The following is a 27,659-nucleotide window of genomic DNA, read 5'->3' on the forward strand; positions in this document are numbered from 1 at the left end:
TTGTCTGTGTTTGTGCAGCAGCCATACATGCATGGTTGGAACAATTACCCATTAATATAATACAAAAAAAAGCCACTATTACATGTGGAAACGGATGGAATTGGTGGACTGGAAACATTTAGAGAGATACATTCAATCATTCATAACAAAGTCTTCATGATAAATAATAATTGCCAAGACTAGATCCACTATATATGCAGTCTGCAGCTAGGGATGCTTTGCACAAAAAAATTATTATTGGAAGGTTATGATTAAATATTTGACTCCACTACCATTTTGTAGTCTCACTCAAATCAAATTTATCAAACCAGAAAATGTCATTCGAGATGTACAATACTATACAAGTTTCAAGAGTAATATTGAAGCTGTAGAATTGATGTAAATTAAGGGTGAGAAAAATAGGTAGTAATTAATTTCATTTTGAAAGTTGAATTAACTAAAAATTCTCTTCTGGGCTATGACAATTGAGAACTGAGTAGCATTATTATTCCTTGTAAACTTAACAACCCATGGCAGTTGAACTTGCACCTTGCATTTTTCAGTAACAAACAGCACTAATTGAAGCAGAAAATCTTGTTTGCATAACAATTATTAAGAATGAACCTAGTTTAACAAAATCCTATACCAAAATCTCAGCTAGGGAAGAACAAGGGCGTGGGGCTTGGGGAAACACCGAGGCAGTTGGCAAGGCATGGCTGTGGTTGGGCGATTGGGGAGAAAAGAAAGATGAACTGATGAAGGAGCTGAGCGTGGCGTGGTAGGCCGACAGCTAGGGAAGAACAAAGGTGTGGGGCTTGGGGCGACACCGAGGCAGTCGACAGGGCATGGCTGTGGCTGGGCGGCTAGAGAGAAAAGAAAGATGAACTGATGAAGGAGCTGAGCGTGGCATGGTAGGCCGATGGCTAGGGTCTTGGGGAATAACAATTGAACAAGGATTCAACTGAAGGAGAGGCAAGGAGTGGCTACCGATTAGAAGAGAAAAGAGAAAGAAAAAAGGGAATGGTTAGGTTTTTATTTTTTAATCTTTTTGTCTTTTTTTTAACATCAATTAGTATTACATAAACATTTCACATTTGGATTAGGAAATTGTGAAATCTTTTTTTAATATGCACAAAAAAACAAATTTTTTTATATAAATTTTATAAGTTTATAAATTATCATTTTTATAATATTAATAAAAAATAAAAAATAAATATATATTAAAAGTATTATAGTGTATATACAAAATAGCAATTATATTTTTTATAAATAAATCTAATTTATATAAAACATAGTTATTAAAAGACCTTATAATTTAATTAATAATCATAATTTTATTAATTATATGAATTTGTCCTTAGTTACATGAAATTTTAAAAAAATAGCTAAGTTTCAAAACTATTCTAATCTCACAACTTCTTTTTAAATAATTAAGTTTACATATTATAAATTTATATAAACAAAAGTATATATATTATTTAGTAATTAATTTATACAATAGTAATTATATTCTTTATAAATAAACATAATATCTAATATAAAATGTATGTGTTAAAAGACATTACGAGTTTTATATTATAAAGTATATATATTAAAAGTATTATAGTGTATATACAAAATAGTAATTATATTCTTTATAAATTAACCCACTGTATATAAAGTATAGATATTAAAAGACATTACAATTTAATTAATAATTATAATTTTATTAATTATATGAATTTGCCCTTAGTTGCATGAAATTTAAAAAAAATAGTTAAGTTTCAAAATTATTCTAATCTCACAACTTCTTTTTAGATAATTAACTTTATATATTATTTAGTATTTAATTTATACAATAGTAATTATATTCTTTATAAATGAACATAATATATAATATAAAGTGTATGTCTTAAAAGACATTACAAGTTATATACTATAAAGTGTGTATATATATATATATATATTGCAATTAATAATTTTATAAGTTATAATATTTATAATATTAACACAAAATAAAAAATAAATATATTTATATTTAAAGTATATATATTAATAGTATTATAGTGTATATACAAAATAGTAATTATATTCTTTATAAATGAACCCAATGTATATAAAGTAGGATATTAAAAGACATTACAATTTAATTAATAATCATAATTTTATTAATTAATTTAATTAATTATATGAATTTGCCTTTAGTTACATGAAATTTAAAAAAAAAAGCTAAATTTCAAAACTATTCTAATCTCACAACTTCTTTTTAGATAATTAACTTCATATATTGTAAATTTATATAAACAAAGGTATATATATTATTTAGTAATTAATTTATATAATAGTATATAGTCTTTATAAATGAACATAATATATAATATAAAGTGTATGTGTTAAAAGACATTACAAGTTATAGTAACTATAAAGTGTGTATATATATATATATATATATATATATATATATATGTATATAATACAATTAATAATTTTGTAAGTTATAATTTTTATAATGTTAACACAAAATAAAAAATAGATATATTTATATTTAAAGTATATATATACTAAAAGTATTAGTATATATATAATATAGTAATTACTCAATATATATAATATATATTTAAAAACATTTCAAGTTAATTAATAATCATAGTTTAATGAATTAATTTAATTAACTATATGAGTTTGTCTTTAATTACATGAAATTAAAAAAATAGTTAGATTCCAAAACTATTTTAAACTCAAAGACTCTTTTTAAGTATATATATTATAAGTTATAATTTTTGTAATCTTAACCCAAAATAAAAAGAAAATACATTTTTATTAAAAATGTATATAATAGTAATTATATTCCTTTGTAATATGATATGATATTCATATTATTTAAACATAATTAATAATCTAATAATTTTTTTATTTATATATATTCATATCATCACATTAGTTATTTAACTAACTATATTTTAAATATATTTGTTATTATATAACAAAGGCAATTGTTTGTCAAGATGGTTGAGACGGTGAGTGTTTCCTTTCGTTGGCCTGAGTTTTAGTCTAATCATTATCAATTTTATTTAACTATTTAAATAATAAAAAATATATAAACTGGTATTTATAAACGGGTTCGGGGCGGGTATCCGCAAAACCCGGTTAAAAAATAATTGGGTTCAGGTAATAGGTATCCAAAGTGTGATACCCGAACCCTACCCAAACCCAATTAGTGTAGTAAAATCACCACTCGAACCCGCTCCGAACCCGTTTAATGGGTACCCTAACTCAAAATAACTAGGTCGAGTACCCGCAAGTACCCTATAATAGGGTACTCGTTGACATCCCTATTTGCGTTGACTCAAAATTATACCAAAGGGGGATCGAGCAACTTCTATGCCTAAAATATATTTTAATTTTCTAAGGTTTTTAATTCAGAATTGCTTGTGCAAATCTTGTTTTAATTTAACAATGTGTTCCAGATCAGTTCCTGTGACTATCACATCGTCCATATATATCCAAACAACAATCAAGGATGTCTTTTGATGAAATAAGAAAAGTGAGTGATTTGCTTCAGATTGACAAAACCCAATAGCTAGCAAAGCTGTGGTAAATTTGTGATACCAATTTCTCGAGGCTTCTTTAAGCTCATATAGAGATTTTTGCAACTTACACACATGCTGCTCCCCTTTTCATTCAAATCCTTGCAGAATCTTCATATAAACCTCTTCATTTAGATCGCTATGAAGAAATGCATTGTTAACATCCAGTTGGTGTAATTCTCAATTTTGTACTAAAGCCATTGCAAGTAGGCATCTAACAGTCACTAATTTGGCTAATTGTGTGAAAGTCTCATGAAAGTCCACCCGTTCTATTTGAGTGAATCTTTTGGTAACTAGACGAGCTTTATATTGCTCCACAGTCCCATCTGGGTTGTACTTGATCTTGTATACCCATTTAGAATCAATTGCTTTTTTTCTTGGTGGTAATGTACTCAAGACCCATGTTTTATTTTCTTCCAATGCCTGAATCTCCTTTGCCATTGCATCCCGCCAATGAGCATGCTTCACCGCCTAATAAAAATTAGTTGGCTCATCGGTGGAAGAGATGGCTACCAGTAAAGCATTATGACTGTATGAAAAATGAGAATAAGAAAGAAATTACGAAAAAAAGATATACTATAGAGTTGGCTGTTGTGTGGGAATGTGCGTTGTCGAAGAAGAAAAACGGTGTGAGAGAGGGAGGCAAAGTAAAATCATAGTCTACTAGTTTTCGTGGAATCTGACGAGTTCTTTTTCTTGTCACTACTGAAGAATTTGTCGTCATATTAATACTAGAAGCAGTATTTAATTCAGTTTCAACGTGCATCACTGGCTACTGGTTGGATTGAGGAAGAGTAGCACGATTGCTAATTTCTTGCTCTGCTTGTGGCCTAAGTGGTCCACTCTCTTCATTATTTAAGGAATTATGTGCCCTAATTTCATCTAGCCCACTTGCATTATTTGATTTGTGAGATCCAACTCTGTGAGGCCAACTAAGGGCTTCTTGTGATTCGTATGGCCTAACCATACGTTGTCCATGTATTAACTCATCAAATGGGCTCAAGTGTGGACCCATGAATAATTCATCAGAGGCACAAACCTGGCTATTATGATCTGTTACCGTCCAAGATGCTAGTATGTGTGTTCTTGAGGACCCATTAAATCCATTGTTTGCCTTGGTCATTGTATTGGGAAAAATATTCTTAAAAAATTGTACATCACTTGAAGTATAGATCTTTTTATCCTCAATGTCAAACATTCTATACCCCTTTTGTCCATGTGGATAGCCTAAGAAAATACTCGATTTGGAGCGAGAACCAAATTTATCGCGAGGGTTATTGGTGATGAGCCCATAACATAAACATCCAAAGGTTCTAAGATGCAGATAAGTTGGCAGTTTTCCAAATAAAATTTCATAAGGAGTTTTATTTTTCAAAATTGATAGAGGCATCCTATTGATTAAATATGTAGCTGTCAAAACACATTCACCCTAAAATTTTATGGGTAGATGTGCTTGAAAGCGTAGTGCTTATGCAACTTTCAACAAGTGTTTGTACTTTCTTTCTACTTATCCATTTTGATATGGTGTGTTTGTACAACTTGTTTGGCATTGAATTCCATTTTCATTATAGTAGGTAAGTAAATCACTGTGTTTGAACTCCATCCCATTGTTTGAACGCACAAATTTTACTTGTGTATCAAACTGAGTACGTACCCATTGAAAGAATTGCAATAAGTAATCACGGGTTTCTGACTTATACTTCATCAAATATACCCTAGTGGCTCGACTGAAATTATCCACAATGGTTAAAAATAAAATGCTCCAAATAATGATGTAGTTTTATAATCTCCCAAAATGTCATAATGGACAAGTTCAAAAATTCAACTGGATTCATGAGTACCAACAGGAAAAGGCAAACGATGTTGTCGTGCTCTGCAACAAGCATCACAAAATTTATTTTCCCTAACATTAATAAATGAATCACCTAGATAAGATAAATGGTTCATTAACAGATGTCTCAATCTTCGATGCCACATTTTTGTGTGTCTCGTATTACTTGCAACCAGTGCCTTGCCCTCTCTTGTTGGTTCCAAATAGTAAAGTCTATCATGCACCCTACCCACTCCAATCAGCCTCCTCGATGGTAAGTCTTGAATAACACAAAATTCAAGCCAAAACGTGAGCACACAATTTAAATCCTGGGTTAATTTGATGACAGATAACAAATTAAAATTAAAATTCGAAATCTTAAGAACTTGGTCCAAGGCCAATTTTTTATTTAATTCAATATGGCCTAAAGCTTGCACAAGAACCATTTCTCGATTGGGTATTTAGACTGAAGAGAATTCGGGCTTGTGTATGACATTATTGAGCAGGCCCAATTCCTTGGTTATATGATCTGTGGCCCTAATATCTATGATCCATGGATCAATGTGTTTACCTTACTTACGTGCATGTTGATTAATGACATTAACTGTTGTTCCTACTGCTTGTAATCCTAATTGTGTGTTCGATATACTTCCTATGCCCAACGCTGTAAGCACTTGAAGGATTTGCTATTGCTGTATCATTGAGGGTTTTGCATCATCAGTCTTGGCAACAAATGCTATGCCTCTGTTGTTTCGATCTCCACCAATCATGCGTTTACCTCCACAACCTCGACTTCGATTAGTAGGCTGGCGATTCCAATTTTCTGGGTACCCTATGATTTTAAAACACTAATATTTTGTATGTCTTGATTTTTCACAATGAGTGCAACGTATTTGTTTGACTTTTTCCTCAAAATGTCGATTCTGATTTCCCTTGTTGTTTGTAGTAGCTTGCCCCGATGCCACTCCTTAGCCTTTGGACATTGTACTAGCCAGAAACATAGCTCTTTCAATGGTTGGGGCTTGACCTATAATGACTTGGTTCTACTTCTCCTATTGTGCCACAATGGAATATGCTCTCCCCAAGCTAGGCAGTGGATCAACACTAAGTATTTGAGATTTCACCGTGCTAAATGTGTCATCCAATCCCATGACAAGGTCAAACACCTTCTCTTGCTCTCCATGTCTTCAATCTTCTTCGCAACTCCACACTTGCAATAACATGTACATACAGGTAAAGGATTAGAAACTTGTAATTCACCCCAAACAATTTTGAGCTTACTGTAATAGGTTGAGATTGAAGTCTTTTCCTGTTGCAATAATGCAATCACACGCCTCAACTCATAAACACATGGAGCAATTCCTTATGTGAACCTCTCTTGCAAATCTGCCCAAACTTCACAAGCCGTTTCGGCATGCGCTGTGCTACCTTGAATATCTTTTGCAAGCACGTTTGTTAGCTATGATAGTACAATGGCATTGCACTGAACCCATGACTCATAGTCTCGGGGAATTAACATCTAGTTGAACTATGGTCCAATCTACGAATCTTGCCTTGTTCTTGGATCGTAGTGCATTCAGAAACTTCATCTCCAAGTAAAGTAATTTTCACCATTCTCAGCGAAAGGGTGTGTGACAAAAATCAAGCCAGGTGGTCCGATGAATGCAAAAAATATGTAAACTTAGTGTCAATCGCGACATTGTGTGATGTAGTCGTAAATGATTCCAAGCTCTCATTATCTTGATTTCGATTGTCATTTGCCATGGCTGAAAAAAAAAAAAGAGTTTCGGGCTAAATGCTCCGATACCAAGAAAAGCAAAATTAATTCGGCTTCTATTCATAAATTGATAAAGTACAATTATTTATACAAAGAATTGGTTGGCTGTTCCCAAAGAATACTTCTTTAAATCAAGCTCCTCATACTTATCAAAATTATCCTATATAAGAAAATGATTATATCAATTAAAGAGATAATATTGGATTTGATAAAATCAAGCCACGATTTCATTGTAATCTTCATTAAAATTGATATGTGAAATTTATAATTATTTTATTATTGAAAATAACCCTACGAGTCTCCCTCATCTAAGTGCAAATCAGTAAGTTAATTCTTTTATCAAACAGATATGTCTTCAACTTGGAATTTAATGGCACTCCCAGAAGATGACAAATTGAGAAAGTTATTTAGACAAGTATGTGGATTCTGCAAATTGAAGGTCATTTACATCATTCAATCTAGTATCAGTAGAGGCGAAAGTCTGAGTCAATAGAAAAATGACAGCCATATGATCTTAACAAATTCACATTCATTGGCAACCATAGTAAAGTCATACTATATTGTAAAGATGTACATTAAATGGTGGGAAGTGGATAATCTCATATTAATTTAATAACTAATTTCATGATGATTAACACCCTTAATCTATGGAAACATAAACATATAAATTAAGATTGAGAGAGGGGATGAAGAATTTAAGAATTACCTGACACTTTAGGAACTTAAAAAAGACTTGTGGAAGCAAATCTTGCTCGAACATCATTCCAAACTCTCTTTCCTTCATAACTCTTTAATTTCATCTTCCATAAGTCTTTCAAGTAGTAGTTGGAAGTTTTGGAATTCCCCTGCCAAATCATCAAAAAACAAGTAGTTGGAGAAGGTGAGGAACTTGACCTCTGTATATATAGATTGATGGGTTGGAGTAAAAAATGGCAACAACTCTATTATTGACCATTTTGTTGTGCTTCACAGAGATTCCAAGTTTAGTTTATCTTCCTAACAGTGCAATTGTGCAAATAACTTGGGTTGAAAATTGGTAATTTTAGGATGGGCTTCAAACTTGAGATGTTTTTTTAGCCTCAAAGATAAGATATTTTCAAAAATAATCATTTTTTTAATTTTAATTGTCTTTAGATAAGAGAAAAGATTTTTTTAATAAAATTACCTTTAATAAAATCTCCTCATATTCAAATGTACTTGTTGAAAAAAACATTATTACACGTCATGTTGAAAAAAAAGTTAGGCCAAATTAATAAGCACTTAAGGCATTTAACTCAATTATGTCGTAGTGAAATACAAAGATAGAGATCAAATTATATGTCATGTTTAAAAAATAATGTTGACACGCTTGAAAAAAAAATTGTTACATGTAGGTGTTTAATTTTAAGAATTTATATATTAGTGAAATACCAAGATAGACACCAAGTTACACACCATGTTTAAAAAATAATTTCATTACACATTATATTTAAAAAATGTTATTACATGCCATGTTAAAAAAAAATTAGCTGTCATATTTATGATGTTTAACTCTAATAGTTTAATCCTAATAAAATAAAAAGAAAGAGACTAGGTTACACATCATATTTAAAAATATTATTATTACACGTCATATTTAAAAAAAAGTTGTTACACACTATGTTGAAAAATTAATTGTTACATGTCATATTTAAAGTGTTTATCTCCAATATATGTTTAAGGTGTTTAACTTCAAAAGTTTATGTCTTAGTGAAATACAAAAAAAAAAAAAAATTCAAGTTACACATCATGTTTAAACCATGCCATATTGAGCAGATTTGTTACATATCAAATGCATTTGAATTGTTACATGCAAACATGGCATGTAACAACTTTGGACAGTGTTCGAATTTATAGATTTCACTTATAACTTCAACTCATCAACTTTAAATTATGTGAATGTAAACCAATAAATTCAAGAACATTCATTGATATTATCTCTACTCTTTGGTTTGTAGATTGACAATGATATGGTAAGAAAATAGAAAGAGAGATGGTGATGCTGGTAAAATTAAAAAGAGTTAGATGATAGAAGAGAGATATCGGGAGTATAATAGATGGATGCAAGAGAGAAAAATTAGTAAAATTAAAGAGAGTTGGATAGAGAGAGAGAAATCAAGAGCACATTAGGGAGAGAGAAAACGGGAGGAAAAATTGTGATAAATTATTTAATTTATCTAAAATGGCTTTAAGGATGTTTGTATCAAGTCATGATAAACAAAATTAAATAAAAACAATTAACTTTATATTGAAGATTATATTTTTAAAATGACTTTATAAAGTTGACCATTTCTCGTAATTTTCTCTTCAAACTTGCTCATGAGAAGATTCAAGGAATGCAGCTAGCCTTGATTATTTACACCATTAAATATCCTATACATTTTAAGAATAACATATTCGCAAAAATCATCGACATCTGTATTTTAGTGGGAAAATAGTTATTCTTAGAAAAGCTTTTGAAGAGTGCCTCGTCCATTACCATTTCTCCATCTTCAATTTTCTTATAATACAATCATGACCTCTCAATAAAGTGAAAATGCAATTAATATTTGATTTAATGGTTATTATCTTTTTTTTTTTTCTATAACAAGGTCAAGCTTGTCCAAAGCTTGGATCTATCCAGACTTTTTGACTCTCATATTTTCCAAAAGATTAATCATTATACTTCATTGGATTTGTTATTTTTTTTTCTCTTAAATTGAGCTTATGATTCTCCTTAGCTTCTAAATTAGTTGAAGATTGTTGTTAATTAATGATACATAAAGGTAATTGCACCCCAAATCAAATCATTTTAACCTCTTTTATTCGCTTGTGCCCCTTTTTACCTTTCAAAATTTATTTGAAACATTATTTCTACACTATCCATTCTATTTGTTAAAAAATTGAATGTAAAATCTATTTGGATTATATATTCATATATAATTTTTTCACTTTATTTCCATTAAAAGTTATTAAACATCATATCATTACAAGTTTAACGGCCAAAAAGAAATACTCCTTTCACTATAAGTTATTTAAATTGTAATATTGTAATACACCTTAAAGCTATAAACAAGTTGTAAATGTAAAAGAAAAAAAAATGTTAATACAAAAATGGATGAGGGCATATCCCTTAATTAATTTGTACTATTGGTTTAATGAAAATGCAATTGGAGTTGTTTCCTTGCTTTTGGGAGTGGAATTTTTACTGCAATTTCTTATGATGTTCGATATTATAATTGCAGTCAAATTCGGCGACTGCGTAGTTCCAATCGGTCGTAATGCGAAGCGGATTCTTAATTTCTTAGACTCTGAGCCAATGTCCTAACTTTTCGGGGGGAGAGGAATGAGAAATTAGAAACTTTTACACTGTGGAATAAAGATTATTCCTTTGCCATTTTCAACTTGTCTCTGTAGTTTTTTCTTTAATCTTTTTCCAGATCCCATGGTTTCTGGGCCAACTATATTTTATATCGACGTGTAGAGGCCATGGTTTGGGAGTCGGACCCTCCACTTGGAACTTCGTTGTATCTGTTGGACTTATTAAATAAATGAAACCATACGGCAAAGTTTCAGTGGATTCTATTGGACATGTTCCTTGTCTTTTTATTACTGGTGGAAAACTCTGTCAAATTTTACTATGGTCCATAATTCTACGTCGGTTTACACACCACTGTTTTATCTAACATGTGCATTTCAAGGTCAATTTCCGCAACTACAAGATAAATTTGATAAAGAGTGACGAAGAAAAATCAGAGATGATGGATGTGAAAACACGCAAGTGGAAAGCTTGCTGAGGATAATTCATTGGATAGTGGATTCTTTTTTCCATAGAAGTTACTTGTTCCTAGTTGCAGCTGATTTTGATGGGCCTGTAGTTAACCACCCACTGGAAAAAAACTTCTATAAATGACCTCGTCTGCTGCCCCTTCCCCACATTCTTCTTCTACTTCTTTTTGCTTCATTCTTCTGTGCTAAAACCGCATTAAAAACTTTCATAAATTTATTTTTTCTAAAGGCGGACATGGAGCTAGCGCAACCCATGTTCAGAGAAACACCTGAAGCCCGGAAATTGAAGCCACCAAATAATGGTAAAACTTCAATAATCAGGAACGGGAATTCATCATCAGCATATTCCCACGTTCCTAGCAAACTTTGCCACGGTTCCGAATCTTTCAGGACTCTGGAGATGGGTGTGCCAAAGGTTGACTCAACTGACAAAAAGCTGTCTTGGCTACGATCTCAAATCATTGGCGGTGATGCACAGTTTGACACTCCTTTTGGAACCAGAAAACTTACTTATGCTGATCATACAGCATCAGGCCGCTGTCTTCACTACATCGAAAACTTCATTGTCACCAATGTTCTGCCCTTTTATGGTAAGAAATTTTTCTATGACCTTCGATTGTGATTCTATTGTATGCGTGTAAAACATATATATATATATATATGATTATGTTATTTCAGACAAAAACTGATCGTTATCATTGTGCTCTGATTTAGTCAATAAGAATGATGGTGTCATTAGGGTAAGATTTTTCTCTTCGTTTGATGTTGTATTTGTCAGCTGATCTTGCTTGGTTCATGCGTAGGGAACACTCACACATGTGACAGTTATGTGGGCCACAGGACGACAAAAATGGTGCATGAAGCATCTAATTACGTTAAAAGATGCCTAGGTGGTGGGCAAGATGATGCAATTCTGTTTTGTGGCTCAGGCAGCACGGCAGCTATTAAAAGGTTACAAGAAGTTATGGGGATTGCGGTCCCATCAATTCTGAGAGACAGGTTATTAAATTGCTTAATCAATGAGAAGAGATGGGTGGTTTTCGTTGGCCCCTACGAGCACCACTCCAACCTGCTTTCATGGCGTCAAAGCCTGGCTGAAGTGGTGGAGATTGGTTTAGATGAGAATGGTTTGATCAACATCGAAGCTCTAAGACGACAGCTTGAGTTATATAAACACGCCAATAGACCTTTGCTTGGTTCATTTTCGGCTTGTAGTAATGTGACTGGGATTCAATCAGATACTCGAGAGATTGCTAAACTTGTTCATGAGTACGGAGGTTTTGTTTGCTTTGACTTCGCAGCAAGGTACATACTAAGAATGGTCTGTTCTTGTCTGCCAAGTTTTTCTCTTTGTGTTAATATTTAGCCATGGGAAGTTGACTTGGATATATTGTCTTTGTGGATAGCGGTCCTTATGTGGAGATTGACATGAGATCAGGGGAGTTTGATGGATATGATGCAATTTTCCTTAGCCCACATAAGTTTCTTGGTGGTCCTGGATCGCCCGGTATCCTTCTAATGAACAAGGCTCTGTATCAGCTAGGAGCTTCTCCTCCATCAACTTGTGGAGGTGGCACTGTTAATTATGTCAATGGTTTCAATGAAAAGGTAATTAAGTTGTGTTTTGTTTTCTTTTTTGGCTCTTGTTGATCCCAACCTTGAAGGGAATTTTTGTTCCCTTCTTCCGTTGGACGAGATAAAAGTATGATTTCGTACGTAGCGGTTGGGCTAGTTGGGATCATTGAAGTATAATTTATGAGCTAGGTGGTTTAGAAGGACCCTAGGTGGTTTAGATCTAGTGAATGATAAGTGTCTTTCTTTATCATTGAAGTATAATTTTATATGAGCTAACCATTCTAACTAAACTTTCTGAGTAGGGAATATATGCGTTAATTATAAAGTGTTTGACGAATTCAGTACGTGCTAAGATGGGTGCATTTGCAGGACACATTATATGTAGATGACGTAGAAGAAAGAGAAAATGCAGGGACCCCTCAAATAATTCAGATTATTAGGGCAGCGTTGACCTTCTGGGTGAAGGAATACATTGGTTATGAAGTGATTGAAAAGCAGGAGAAGTCATACATACAGCAAGCATTAGAGAGGCTTCTCCCAAATCAAAACATAGGGATTTTAGGAAATACAAGCACCGAGACAGAGAGACAAGCCATTCTGTCTTTCCTCGTCTTCTCCACCACCAACTCATGCCCTGGCCCCGTCAACAAAGAAGGTAACCATGTTGATGAGCTCGATGGACGTATGAAAAGGGGACTTTTCATGTGGGGTGAGACCGGGAACAGGAGGGATAAGCCTCTCCATGGCCCTTTCGTTGTAACTCTCCTAAATGACCTGTTTGGAATCCAAGCTCGAGGTGGCTGTGCTTGTGCTGGACCTTATGGCCACAGTTTGCTTCATATTGATGAGCGTCGCTCCCTTGCGTTTAGAGAAGCTATTGAAAAGGTTTACACATTAAAAATTTTCCACTGTCTTATTTTTTTTTTATATCAATTGAAATGAATATGCATAAGTAGTCCAATTGAATGAAATTAACAAATTTACGAAGAAATAATAATAAAACAAAAAATCTTGATTATGAAGAATTAAATGTAATAATTGACAATTAAATATGATTATGCTATTTAATATGATGACTTTAAAAAAAAAAAATCACAACACTCTCTTTAATAAAACTTTAAAATAAAATAACAAATACATATAATTCAGGAGCTGAGCTTTTAGCTAATGTGAATGGGTTTAACGGATCATTGCAGGGCTATGCTGGAGCAAAACCTGGATGGGCAAGAGTTAGCTTTCCTTACTACATGTCTAATGAGGAGTTTGAATTCATTCTTGCTGCAATAGAGTTTATAGCCATATATGGCCAACGGTTTCTTTCCCTATACCATTTCAACTTGAGAACTGGCAGCTGGACTTTCAAGAAGAAGGCGCTTAAAGACTTGGTCGGAAAGGAGATGAGTCAGGGCAGTCATGTGTTGCCTTTGGCTAGTGCTTTCCCGGTAACAAGCGTGGACCGTGACCAACCCTCTCAATACGATGATGCAGATGTTTCCGTCATCCGTACGTATGCATCGTATTTGAAAAGTGCCAAACGAATCGCTGCTCTCCTCCCCAAGTTTCCATCTCAACGCCGGCTTCACGAGGATATAGACCTTGACCTCCTCCCTTACAGGCTTTAACCATAGCATACTATCAAGATGTCCATCCGAGTTCATGCCAAATTTTTGGATGTCCTCGCCACCTTTTGTTGAATTGAATAATTTTGTTACTACCCGACGAAATTAGTAGAAATCTAATAAATTAAATTCACTCAAACTTGTCACCCTGAAATTTCTTGCAGTTCCTGACAAATTAGCTGATGGGCAATCCAATGTGATCAGACTTTCTAGCAACAGCCTTTTTTTGACCAAATCAAATACATACAAACAAATCAAAACGATTATTAATGGACAGGATTAAAATGGCAATACCAGCTCATTTCTAACCTGATTATTACTTATTTTTGGAACAATTCATGATCAATTTACAAATGAAACTAGCGGTGGGAAATTTTCCCTCTGCCTCGCTCACAGAATTCATTTAAATTCTACAGCTAGCCACATAACTCTATTTTGAATGGCCTTGGAAGGTGTGCCTTCAATTGCGATCGCAGATATCTCTCTCCTAATTATAGAATACAACAACAGACCTCGGTAGAATCCGCCCAATTGGTGTCTTGTACTTACAAAATTGAGGATGGCTCAACTCACAGGGCCTCTGAATCTGAAAGTCTTCAGTTAACCGTATGTAATCAAGGAGTAGGCAGTGAAGCAGAAGTTGCCATCAAATATCCATCATCTCAACTCTCTAGCAGATTACATACGCCCAGATATATAAGGAAAAAGCCGCAAGTGATTGTATGCAAAACTGTTTTCCAAACCAAAAAAATGAAAAAGAAAAAAACAGAACAGTTTAATTTAACATATAAGGGAACACTTCAAGTTGAAATATTGCTCATGGAATTCATTACCATGATTTCAAAGGAAATGACTGGCCATCAAAAGTTGTGGCTTCTCCTTGTCTTCTTCAACCTCCATTGAAGCTTCAGCTTTTATTTCTTCAACCCTCTTATCCCAAATGTTATCTATCAGCTTCCAAGTTTCATCACTAATGGTTTGAGTCTGTACAAATAAAAAGGAAAATTAAAACACACACACACACACAGTATTTGCATAAATGAAAAATATGATCAAATAGTCTTTCCAACTTGCCTCCATGGGACGTGGTGCACCAAAAGTTGCAAACCCAGCATTTCCAGGTGCATATGTAACCCTCCCTGGAAGTGTGATCCCATGGATTCCCCATCGCCCGGCATAAATTAGGGCTCCATATTCATCAACTGGATTGACAGTGGGCTATACAATGGGCAAAAGCATCAATCATACATTCATCAAAAGGGATGCAAAATAATTGCATCATCAAAAATAATAAACTGGTAGTCATAAAACAATAAGCATTCTAGCATTTAAACTGTACTTCTGTAGGTCAAAAATATAACTCTAACAAATAATGCTTGAATTGCATACAATCATATCAAAACCAAATTTCCAGTCCAATTTAATACCAACGAATGGTTCCAAGCAATTCAAAGGTCGTTTTCATATTTAAGAAAATTGTCATGGATTCTCCATGTATTTCTGTCAGATTTAATTAAATTGATTTTCCCTTACATGACTACCATCTGAAGAGACTATCATGTTAATCTTGCATACTTCCACAATACAGTCAATGGTGATAGAACTTCTAAAACTAGTCTCATGCAGAGTAATCATGTCCAATGACCGGTTAATAACCAAGGAATTCAAAAGTCAATTTCATAGTGTCATGGATTCTCCATGTATTTCTGTCAGATCTAATTAAATAGATCTTCCCTTATATGACTGCCATCTGATCTTATTAAAAAACTATTATGTTAGTCTTGCATACCTCCAAGAGATATAAAATTAATGGTGATAGAACTTAAAAAACTAGTCTCATGCAAAGTAATCATGTCCGATGACTAGTTATTAACAGGCTGTGCGTCGGAAGAACACTTCAATTTGAAAACCAAAGCAAGCAGATAAAGAACAACTTGCAGAATATCTGTCAATATCAATAATTGCAAATGTTTATGAATTTCCACATTGGATTCATTAATACAAAGAAAACATAGCAGCTTCCCCAATGATGAAGCTACACACTGAAGCCAGGACAACCAGCATCATAGAGTAATAATTATTCAATATTCAGATAAGGAGTTTTTTTTCTTTTAAGTTTTCCCTAAATATGTCATTCTTTGGCTCAAAAGCTACCTGAGATATTCGCGGAGCTCTATTGTATATGTCCCAAATTTCCTCAGCTTTGATCTCTCCCTTTTCAAGCAAAATATCTGCAAGATGTAAAGATAGAATCAAGCAAAAAAGTGTTTTACTACACGTAGTTCATATTCAATCCAAAACTACGATAGAAAAAACTCAACTTTCTTAGAACATTTAAGCTAACTGAAGTAATGGCATCAGACAGACAATTTTAAGCAAAAGATGAATTAGTTTAAAGAAATCAATTATATCAAACACAATAACCTGTAATTGTCTCCACAGCCGAATGGAACTCTCTCAGCACAGATGCACATTTTTCCACAGAAAAACGGATGTATTCATCACGGAGTGCTTCAAGTTTCGCAGCAAGCTGTACAAACATGATGAAGATGAAGATACTTACACAATCTATGTTAACTCAAAAGATCTTCACGAAATGCTATAGAGATAAACAGCCGCATGCTGCAAACATACATTTGGCACAAGATCATTTTGACTTCTGTAGAAAGCTTTCCCAAAAGCTGTCATCCCTGTCTGCAAAATTAAAAACTCTGCAACCCTTGAAGCTTCTAATGTAGCTTTCGCCGAGATCCAACACATGTTGTCAACCCCAAACATCTCCTCCTCGATTACTCTTGCTGCAAATTTGAGCTACCAGTCAGCCACACCATACTTACCATATTAGAGGGGGAGAAATGAATATCATATAAAACAGATGCCTAACAGATGCAAAGTATTCTTACTGGAGTTCTCAAGATTATACTTGATAACATATAAGACCAGAGAGGGTGAGAGGCCTACATCTAGTTGCAAGAGGCCTCAATTAAGTGGGTTAAAGAGGAGGGAACAGGCTAATATAATTGATATGATTGAACTTCATTATTTCTTTAACCAAAAATGTCTCAATGATGTCTTAAGAATAAATCTTTCACTTAATGAGTTGCATCTTCTTTTCAAAGGTATAGAGCTCTACTTCTGAGGTCTTAAGCTTACATTTGAAAATGAGAGACACAGAGTGTCCACATTAGAACCTTCACCTTCTAGGCCATATTTTTTACCCTTCTTTTACACACCAAAGGGGAAAGCAATAATGTGAATTTCAAATACACAGAATTTCACAGAAACCAACAACAAGAAAAATAAACATCATCTCACTCTCAAGTAAACTAATCAAAAACTCAGTTATGAGGATAATAGAAAAGCGTTTTCATTACTTACGAGCACATGCACGCACTATAGAGTTTATATAATCTGATTTTCTCAAGAAAACCTTGCCCGAAAATTCAGCGTAGCGCATATTTGGCTGGCTATGGATAGACTTTATATCTGTCTGTAGGAGATAAAAATGAAAATTTGATTATTACAAATGTGAAAACATATGAAGATATAAGAGAAGCAAATGATACTACAACTACATCAATTGATTATATATTATTGCAGAGACCTCTGTAAATGGGCGATAGGGATCTGGAAAGTAGCATGCAAGAACTGCAACAGCTGCTTCTCGGTATGCCAATCTCAGCTTCAACTCCTCTGGTATTTCTGTACTATCTTCTTGGCCTGTTTCAAATGTGCCCTTTTGCTGAAGTTTAAAACAATGAAGAGAGTAAGAAAGTGAGAATCAATATGCTGAACCAATAAAGGCGTATATAAGAAATGCAAAACTAACCCTCTTCAAAGCCTCTAGAAGTTCTTCCCGTCCAATGTAATCAAGATCTTTTCTGGCAGTCAAAATTCCAGCCTCATTCCTGTCATCTCAGTTTGGGAAACATTAGCTCACTCCCCTGATGTTAAGTGGAAAAAAGCAAAAGCAAGAAACTATAAGTATAGCATTATTTACAGTATATTTTGAAGCTCTGCCCCAGTAAAATCTTCTGTAAGCACTGCAACTTCCTCCAGGAGAGCCTCTTTCTCCTCCTCGGAGCGAAAAAATTTATTTCTAGCATGGACCTGTGAGGCACAAAAATAAAATCATATAATAATCGATACAAATCATGCATGAGAACATTATAGGCTTCTCATTATAAACACATTAAACAAATACCTTCAATATGGCCAATCTACCATCTTTAGATGGCAACCCAACTCTTATTATCTTGTCAAACCGGCCCTTTCTCAGGAGAGCAGGATCAAGAATATCCAGTCTATTTGTTGCACCTATAACTAACACCTGACATGGCCAAATTTAGCAGTTGAATCAGAAAAACTCCTCTTCAATCCAAGTGAATACATAAATTAATACCTGTGATGTAGAAACTTTAAATCCATCCATCTCAGTCAGTATCTGAAGCAGACCCTGTTCCCTTTCTGCACCACCCTATACAAAAAAATTATATGTACAAAGCCATACACAATGAAGTCAAGGGAAGATGATAACCAATAGGTGAGAAAGACAAGGCTAAGTCAGGATACTAATATGACTACAGGGCTTTATTGCCACATCTATAACAAGAAAATTTTCAGATTAATATGACATAACAAAAATGACAAAGGTTCACAAAGGAATTTGCACGGCAATCCGATTGAATTAAGAAGCCTAATGAGCCTTTTAGTTGGTTGGAGAGAATATGCAAAAAAGATTCCACTGCAAAGTTCTACAATGATATTCACATTTTAGTATGATATCCCAAATCAAGAAGTTGTGACATAAGTCCAGGGATACATAAATACACAAGTATGTGTAATGTACATATAGTTATATGTGTATATATGTTTGTGAGAAAGTATACATACACATGGGTCCAATCACCCTTCCAACTTCCAGCTTAATTGGAAATTTGGGCGTTTGACAGGAAAGGGGGCAAGAATACATCAGAGGTAAAGGCAAATAGTGTAAGAGATATTATCCAGTAGCTAGTTTGAGAAGAATAGAAGTATGGTAAGGGTTTACATAGCATTATCTTAAACTTTTCACAACTATTACACAAAAAAGAAAATAAAAGAAAATCAAAACTAAAGAATCATAGGTTCCCCATAGATGACCCACCCATATAGATTTGCCTTAAAACAGCAAAATATTACCCAACATAATTTTTATCAGCATAAAGTTCGTATACATTAATTATCAATTTAAGTAATGTAGCAATGAAAAAGTCCCAAAGTATTGTCAAGGCACTTGCCTGGCACTAAAGTACAGTGCAAATAAACTAACACACATGCCTGATGTACTTTTTTTTAAGGCAAAAGGTGCATAAAAAGCTCATCTGACTTCATTGTCCCTTTTGTTCCTTGAGGTTTTAATTTCTTTCACTAGCTATAATTTTAATACTTAAATATGGACAATACCAACTCTTCTTAGAATTAACTTAAAAAAATGGTAATATACTCAAGCCACAACTTTTCATTGAAAATGGCAGTAAAGGAAACATTAGCAAATTCTGTCTGATTAATTATGGTAATGCTTGATCTTTGGTACACATTAAATCTTGTAATGAAACAAACTAATTAGCAAAATCATATATTTTAAGATTATTAGATATGATAAGAGAATTTTCTTTGTTTTATGTATATAGTAAGCATTTTTTAGAAATTAGTGCCTTACTCCACTCAAGCAAACCTTTTTTTCACACCTTGTGCCTAGAGTAATATGAGGGTTCTAGTAGCTGGATTGTGCCTTGCCCTTTGACAAGAGTAATCCATCTTTAAAGTTCTAAACTTTTTTTATTTTCATTCTATTCTAAGCTGAATTCTGAGAGAGTTTTCTGACAGGAAGTTCTAGTACAGCTTTGCAGGAAAAAGGTTCAGCAAAGTCAAACAAAGTTAAAACTTAACACTCCAAAGCAAGGATGAAACAATCCAGATGGGTGATGGATACTTGTGCAACTCTTTCTTTATCATTCTTTTTCCTCTTCCAGCGGCAGGCAGCGGGGACTGGTTGGGAATCAGAAATTCTTAGAGCATTACCTAAAGTGGAAAAAGAAGAGTGGTGATGCAGCTTGCTAAGCCAATTAAAGGTCAAAATCCTAAGCTCAAAAATTTTATAATTTCTATTTGGAAGTTTAGAGACATAGGTTGAGATTGACAGTGATTTCTGAGATTGTTGGGAGAAGTTGATTATGTTTTCTTTATATATATTATTCAGATATCTAGCATCCAGGAGCTTGCAGCATCTCAAAACTCAAGAAAAGTCCAGAATCAATATCTTTTAGAAAGTATTTTGATTATAAGGACAACAGGCGGGTCTTACTATTGTTATTTTTTAACGTTTCTATTGATTACACAGATGAATAACTACTGTAGCTAAAAAGGTACAAGTCTTGGCCTTTTGATTTAATTACCATTTAAGGGTTTTGGTTGCTCAAGTTGAAAAAAAAGGCCCTCCACCCCCACCCCCAAGGTTTTTGCCAAATGATAGAGATATAATGATAATAAAGGTAACTTGTCTATTGGCCAAAAATAAAGGTGAATAATCTTACACCGCCAATATCAGGTCCGCCACGTTTGCTACCGATAGCATCGATCTCATCAATAAAAATTATCGAAGGCGCAAATGATCTGGCATTAGCAAACAGGTCCTTCACACGTGATGCTGCGACGCCAACAAACATCTGGCAAGTTAAATCTCTAGGTCAGCCAGATCTCTAGTTGCACCAGTTTCAGAAGCAAATCACATTAGAAAAGAAATAAAATACAATATGGATAAAGGCCAATCAAAATTCAAGATTACATGCAGAATAAAAGACTTGTCTTGAAAAATTCTTTGCCATTAGGGAGGCAACATGAAAACTGTTAATAAACAATGCACTAAACCATGACATCTTAAAGGAGTAGCAGATATCAAGGAGCTTTTTGTTCCACAGACTATAGGAATCACACATAGAGACAAGGCTCAAATAAATGCCCTCGGTTGCAACATTATGTATGTGCAAAAGAGAAAATAAAAGCATAAGGAAGAGTCCAGGGTCAGTGCAAAAAGTCTAGGATGACAAAACTAAGGCATGGATTCAAGTTGAGAGAACATCCATCAGACCATATTCAAAATTTCCCTACCTATGACCCTTTAAACTAAATAAGGAACCATAGTTAACAGCAACACAAGTATGAAGTAAATGAGCTGAAAAAAATGAGTGAAAAGTTTCTAGGAAAAAAAAGGCAATTAAAGCTTCTCTTCCAATTTCACTTGATTTAAGGCCATAGTTTCCCAAAGATGTTTAGGATAAAGCCTAAAATTAAAGCATCCAAAAAATCCAAAAGATAACATTGATAAATTGAAAGCAATGAGAATTTGGTGAAGAAACCAGCCCTCACCTCTACAAAATCAGTGCCATTTGCTGCAAAGAATGGTAGTCCTGCTTCACCAGCAATAGCTTTGGCCAGCAGTGTTTTACCAGTCCCAGGAGGCCCATGGAGCAGAACACCTTTTGGGCAATAGATACCTTTATTTTGGAACTCATCCTCATTTTTTAAAATTCGTACAATCTCTTGTAGTTCTCTCTTTATATATTCTTGACCAGCAAAATCATCAAAAGTAACACCAGTTCTTTCCTCCGCTGATATAAATTTTGCCCTGGTTAAAAAGCAGTAAAGTTAGAACCCTGGTAGAATGATTAGTTACCAACAACCTTTCAAACTATATTCACAACATAATCGCCTAAGCTCCTTTTGACCCAGTCCAGAAAACACTTATGAAAAGAATGTAGGCATCAGTAATTATTCATGAAAGCGTTGACTTTGTATAAGATAGAAACTCTTCTTTTTGGTGGACTATACAAGTCAAAATATTAGAATTCAGAAGTCTGCAATCATCATTGAGATTATAATTAGAATGATTACTCACAAGCAATTATTGAGATTATAACAATGATTAAGTAAATTGCAAACAGCAGCAACTGTAGCAGAGATGGTATCAGTGATGATATTAATATGCAAAGAATCATGTTTATTACTATAGAAAACACAAACAATGCAATTACCTTACAAAATCGAAAATTTGATTAAATTCCCACAAAATACTAAACAGAAATGAGAGTGACGGCGAACACACACCAGCATTTAATATTATAAAACAAAAGGATAAAGAAAAAAGGAAACAAAGAAAACAAGAATAGGTTTTTTAAACCAATAAAAGGAATTGGAGAACTAAAAATGATCTGTTTTTAATATTCTTTTCAAATTCTATGAGCAAAGGTTATAACACAATCAAGACTTTCTGTTCCACACTTATTGGGCACTTCAAATTTTTAGGGGTATCATAGTGTCTGACACTAGATCCCATGTCAAATGTTAACAGGGCAAGAGACGCACACAAGTGAAAAACATATTCTTGAGCAAAATCACATATATCGTGAGGTTGACAAAAAGGGTTTAAGAGACCAGATTGTTGATGTAAATTAGACTTTCTTATGATGCTCTAAAACTTGTCATTATACATATGCGAGGGTGTAAAAGACTAAAAAAGTAAGTTAACTTGTTTATTTATGCAATTCTTAAGGTTAACTTGTTTGAATCAATGAGAAAACACCAAGCTTTTTAATAAATTAGCTGACCTGTAAATAAGTAAATGTGTAAGCTATCCATGCACACAAACTCATTTATGCAACATTAATTAAAATTATACTATTAAATTAAATTTTAATAGTATTTTCATACATATGATAATAATTAAGTGAAACAATTTTAATCTACTTTCTAGCCAAATTTAAAGATCACTTCTTGGAGGCTGCACATGCTACTCCTTTTTTCTTTTTGGTAATATTTTAAATTTAATCTTCCAAATCATAATAAAATTTTATGTAGAAAATATCTTAGACATCAAGCAAGCATCATGACTAAAGTCATTGAGCTCAACACTAGTAAAAAAAAAAGTCATTGAGCTCAATGACATTTTTGCCACTTGCCCTTGTAACTATGGTCGGGTTTCACTCACTCAATCTACTCATGACTTGACAAAACATAATGGCCAGCGGTCTTAGGCATGATAAATTCACCAGCAAACAAAGCAGATATTAATCAACTAGATAAATGGCACTTCTTCTAGACAGCAATAGAGAAAAAGAGCACCTAATGTTCATCCCAGTCATAAATAAACAGAAATACTAACTTAGTGATATCATTAGCTATCCAATAAAACAAAAGCAAAAACAATTAATCAACAACCAACCCACTGGGAAATCATTGTTTACATACCGGCTCTTGCCTAATGATCCAAGGGCACGGCGCTTGAGTGGTTCCCTAATTTTTTTGCTAGGAGCTCCCAAATCACAAGGAATCAGCTTTGCATAAATGGGCCTCATCAAATTATCAATCCAGAGATATAACGCAATTGACACGGCAAGTCGCATAGACCATATAACTGCAGTCGCAATAGTGGAGTAAACTTCTGCAGGTACCGTGTCAACATTCAGGACATCAACATTCACAATTTGTTCATGAAGCTTTTTCCAAACATCATTCCAACAATCAATGGGCATGCGGTCCACCACATGGCGCCGAAAAATTATTTCGTTCTTTGAACTTCCCCCTCCTCTATCCATTTTCCTATCTTTGTAGTATGGCAAAATCACTGCAGGATACTCAGCAGGGTTCAGGGAAAGAAAAAAGAATAACAAGTAGCTAGAGACTTTGTCAATCTGCACGATGATGCAAAAAGGATGTGATAAAGCTAACCAGAGCCAATCTTGTGAAAGCTTGAGCTAAACTCAATTACTGGACCCAAAATTCCAAGTCTATCTGAAGCTCAGTCAAGCATTATTTTCATACATAAACTCGGTTCAGACATAATAACACTACTGTAGCTGCCAATTTGCATCCATCATAATCGTCCCAAGCAACAAGTGAAAGTCAAGATCAAGCTCAAGCTCCAATGAAAATTGTATATTATTTATATAAGGTAAGAATGTAAGTATGAAAATAGATATTATAATTCATTTTCATATGTATATTACATATAAAATTCATTAAAATAAAGTTAAAATTTTCAAAAGCTCAATTAGGCTCATGAGCAAGCCCAAGCAGAGTGTTCAAAAACTCAAACTCAGCTCGACCTGTTGATTGAGCTTAAGCTTGACTCAACAATGGAATGAGCCAAGCTCAAGTATTCCTTGAGTCGAGTCTGAATAGTTCACAAGTGGCTTTGACTCACTTACACCCTTCAATGCAACCATCATGGGCAAGAAACCAAGTTGACAAATAGGATTTAGGTCAAGCACTGAGAGTAAGAACATCAAGCAGAACAAACATCCTTAGATGCAAAAATATGAAAAAACATAACAAATAGCCAACCGAAAGATCAATGTCTAAATCCAAATACACATTCCAAGAACTCATGGAGATACTTAAGGGTACCAATCTAGGATATTAAGGTACACTTTAATAAACTACTTCCAGTATCAGAATTGCTAAGATCAAGGTATAATATAATTTGAGTATTGAATGTTCAGATCACTTCATCCCATATACTCAATAAGCATCCTTGACTTCCACAACCTAATACCAACCCTAGAGTCAGCAAAACTAAAAATTTTTATGAGGCTTGTTAACAGAGATAAACAAACAGTATGCCTGAGTCTAGCTGGGAACAATCCAACTCTTATAAACATTAAAGGGTACTCCTAATTTAGATGCTATTTTCTTGCTCTCTCTCATCCTGGTTCACAGTAAACAAAATGATATCCGAGTTCTTTGAAGAGCACTTAAGCTGATGGCACTAGTAATGGAGTTCATTTGGTTTTAGGGCACTGCATCTGTTCTTCAATCTTCTTTAGTGATGTGCTAAAATTTTAAAATTGAAGAAATGAACAGCAATAGCTGTCCAACGACAAATAATCATTGCGCTGCACCACCATTCTGTAATATAATCCACCAATCCAGGTCACCAGTACTGTACTAAAAAGAACTGAGGACACACAGCTAAGCATGTATGATACCAAACATATTGCTCTATCCCAATCCTTGGATTAACATGTATGAGTCATATTTCGCAATCACTCTAAATAGACTCTTAAAAAGGTGTCACACAAACCTTTCACAAAGTGTGGATAGAAAAGGTTAACACTTGATTCTGAAATCAGTTACAAAATAACAAATAATACGAATCTACACAGATATAATAATCTTAGTCTACTATTTCATGGAAATGCCAGCAATTAGCCCTTCACATACATTTGCATCTACGACAGCCTGAATAAGACCTCTCATAGTCAATAGCTATAGCAGTTATAAGTAAAAAATGCATTATGAAATAACCTCTACATTATCAAATAGATCAAAGATAATAAACTTATAAATTTGATCAGATAATTATGATTTCATTTTATTGTGCAGTGCAAGCCAAAAACCACAATAAAAAAAGCTGTAAACAGATAAACAAACACCAGAGATTAAGTTGCTAGCAAAGAGAAAAAGATTTAATATAAGATAAAACAAGTTTAACCTTTCTTACCTGATATTGTCTGACCATAATTTGAATACTCCATAAATTGGACATTGTTAGAGTTAAGAAGTCCCATAAAGTCACTAAAGTCAATTCTATGTGAACTCTCAGGATCCCACTCTGTCCCCTTCAACTTTCCACGCATGGTCAACAGGGCTCTGCTCCAACAGGAAGCCATGACAAGCTGTCTCTCTAGCTGCAAGTCGGCCTTCCTTTCAAGCTCTTCCAGTTTATTTATTCTTTGTCTCTCTGCATCCTTTAATTTCTGGAATATAATTGAAATTAACAAAGGTTAGAAGGCAAGCAAAACCCACAGGCTAATCAGCCATTTGCAAATCAGTGACCATCCTAAAAGAGAATAAGGATGCAGTCCATGATCCTGCCTCCTGAAACTGCAAACTCCGGAAGAAGATAATGCCCACATCTTAAATATAAATTCAAGCAAGTTTTAACTAGCTTTTACAAGTAAAAACAAAAATTCTATAAGATAAGAGTGATTAAACTTGCAAAGTTCAGATAACAGAAAGTAGCGTCATATTAATAGATAGCAATAAGAAAAGCACCCATAGCTGCAGTGGCAGACTAAATTTAAACTCTGCTATACCAGTTTCACTGTTGCTGCAAATCTAATTAAAGAACTCATAAATTCTTTTTCCATGTTTTCTAAGAAAATGAGTCCTACATACACAGAAAGATAATGCCCATTTATGAAAAATTACAGCTCCTTATATGTAATACTGGCTATTCTTAGATTAAATCTACAGAACTATCTATGATAACAAAGCGTGAAACTTCATAGTATACCAATTGTAATAATTAAAAACTGCACAAATTGATAAATCATTCCACATGTACGAAATTGCCAAGCATTTTATAATCCATAACAAGCTAATCAACATATTTGGATTCTCTACTTGGCATCAAATACCATTAAACCTATGTGCCCATATATCAGGTACGGTTTGGCTGTTGCTTTGGCAACTTGTTTTTTGCGTCATCAAACATTGGGAAAATGCAATATGATTTGTTGTTACTTGTCTTACTTGCTTTTAACTTCACCAAACATTTACTAAATATGTAGTATCGCATGTTGTCGTTTTTCCAACTTATTTTTTGCTCAGTTGCTTCTTCAAAATCACTAAAAAGTAAAAGAAAATAGCAAGAACCAAAATCATATAATAAAAATTGAGCATATAGTTAAAATGGTAATGCCCCTTAACATAATCGTTCCATATGAATGTAAAATGATGCATTTTATCAATCACATAAGTTAAGTCATTCAAAATGCTTCAGTTGCCCTTTGCTTTCGAGAACAAAATGCAACAACCAATCAGAGTGAAGGTTTTCTATTTCCACTTCCGCACCCAACATTATTTTCTCATTGACCAAACAGGCTATCACATTTGTGAATAAAAAAAATTGAAAACAAGTGAAAGAAAAATAGAAAAAAAAAAAAAACCTCGAATAATTGAGTGGACTCGGCATCTTCTTCTTCTACAGCATTGGAAGCGACAGCTGAGTCGGAACTCGAACTGGACGTGGAAGCATTGGAAGCAGTAATGGTGAGATTTTTGCGTTTAATAAAGGTTAATTTAGGTTTGAAAGAGTTTTTAAAGGATTTATTGCGAGAAAAAGAATAGGGGAATTTAATGAGAAGAGTTTTAGATGAGGAGCAAAATATTGTTGGAGCTTCAATGAAAGTAATTGGTTTGGATAAGTAAGAATTCATTTTCCTTTTCTATCATCAAAAGGAAAAGGAAAATATTTTTTCTGCTTCACTTTCTAGTGCGGGAAAACGCAGGAGAAAATGTTGGAATTTATCTTTGCCTGCTTGCCTCGTCAAGGCATGCTGGGAGCTGGAGTTTCTGTGTGGGTTTTGGATAGGAGAGCCGAACGCTGCGTTTCGGAATAGAATGCGGTTCTCAAAAAATCGGCTCGTTTGCTAAAAATAAATAAAAAAGGGCAAAGGGCTTGGTTAATAAAAGGGTGGCGTTGGACTGTTGTCGGTTCAAGTTTT

At 33.9% G+C, this 27,659-nt stretch overlaps 2 protein-coding genes across 4 annotated transcripts; one reads left to right on the forward strand and one right to left on the reverse strand.

The window, feature by feature from the left end:
- The first annotated feature begins 11,076 nt into the window (after nucleotides 1-11,076).
- Nucleotides 11,077-14,251, forward strand: LOC18611836 (uncharacterized). Its single transcript, XM_007048288.3, has 5 exons — nucleotides 11,077-11,508; nucleotides 11,722-12,223; nucleotides 12,325-12,526; nucleotides 12,863-13,378; nucleotides 13,690-14,251. Exons 1-5 carry the CDS (start codon nucleotides 11,154-11,156, stop codon nucleotides 14,113-14,115), a joined length of 2,001 nt encoding a protein of 666 aa, XP_007048350.3. The 5' UTR covers nucleotides 11,077-11,153; the 3' UTR covers nucleotides 14,116-14,251.
- A 140-nt stretch (nucleotides 14,252-14,391) lies between these two features.
- Nucleotides 14,392-27,556, reverse strand: EMB3144 (AAA-type ATPase family protein). Of its 3 annotated transcripts, none has more exons than XM_018129025.2 (17): nucleotides 27,102-27,556; nucleotides 25,652-25,907; nucleotides 23,398-23,773; nucleotides 21,520-21,778; nucleotides 20,688-20,819; nucleotides 18,515-18,589; nucleotides 18,317-18,442; nucleotides 18,113-18,222; nucleotides 17,942-18,020; nucleotides 17,717-17,854; nucleotides 17,491-17,602; nucleotides 16,747-16,910; nucleotides 16,537-16,642; nucleotides 16,267-16,343; nucleotides 15,187-15,330; nucleotides 14,946-15,096; nucleotides 14,392-14,782 (listed from the first exon to the last, which is right to left on the reverse strand). In XM_018129025.2, the coding sequence occupies exons 1-16, from the start codon at nucleotides 27,369-27,371 to the stop codon at nucleotides 14,953-14,955; spliced, it is 2,568 nt and encodes an 855-aa protein (XP_017984514.2). In that variant the 5' UTR covers nucleotides 27,372-27,556; the 3' UTR covers nucleotides 14,392-14,782; nucleotides 14,946-14,952. The 3 variants fall into 3 exon arrangements, with proteins under 3 accessions (XP_017984514.2, XP_017984508.2, XP_088662589.1); XM_018129019.2 differs by having other exon boundaries at nucleotides 14,392-14,842; XM_088806463.1 differs by lacking the exon at nucleotides 27,102-27,556 and having other exon boundaries at nucleotides 14,392-14,842; nucleotides 23,398-23,840; nucleotides 25,652-25,829.
- Between the last annotated feature and the right edge of the window lie 103 nt (nucleotides 27,557-27,659).

Source organism: Theobroma cacao, chromosome 1 (assembly GCF_053813885.1).
Source record: "Theobroma cacao isolate CCN51 chromosome 1, ASM5381388v1, whole genome shotgun sequence".
In the NCBI taxonomy this organism is placed as follows: Eukaryota; Viridiplantae; Streptophyta; class Magnoliopsida; order Malvales; family Malvaceae; genus Theobroma; species Theobroma cacao.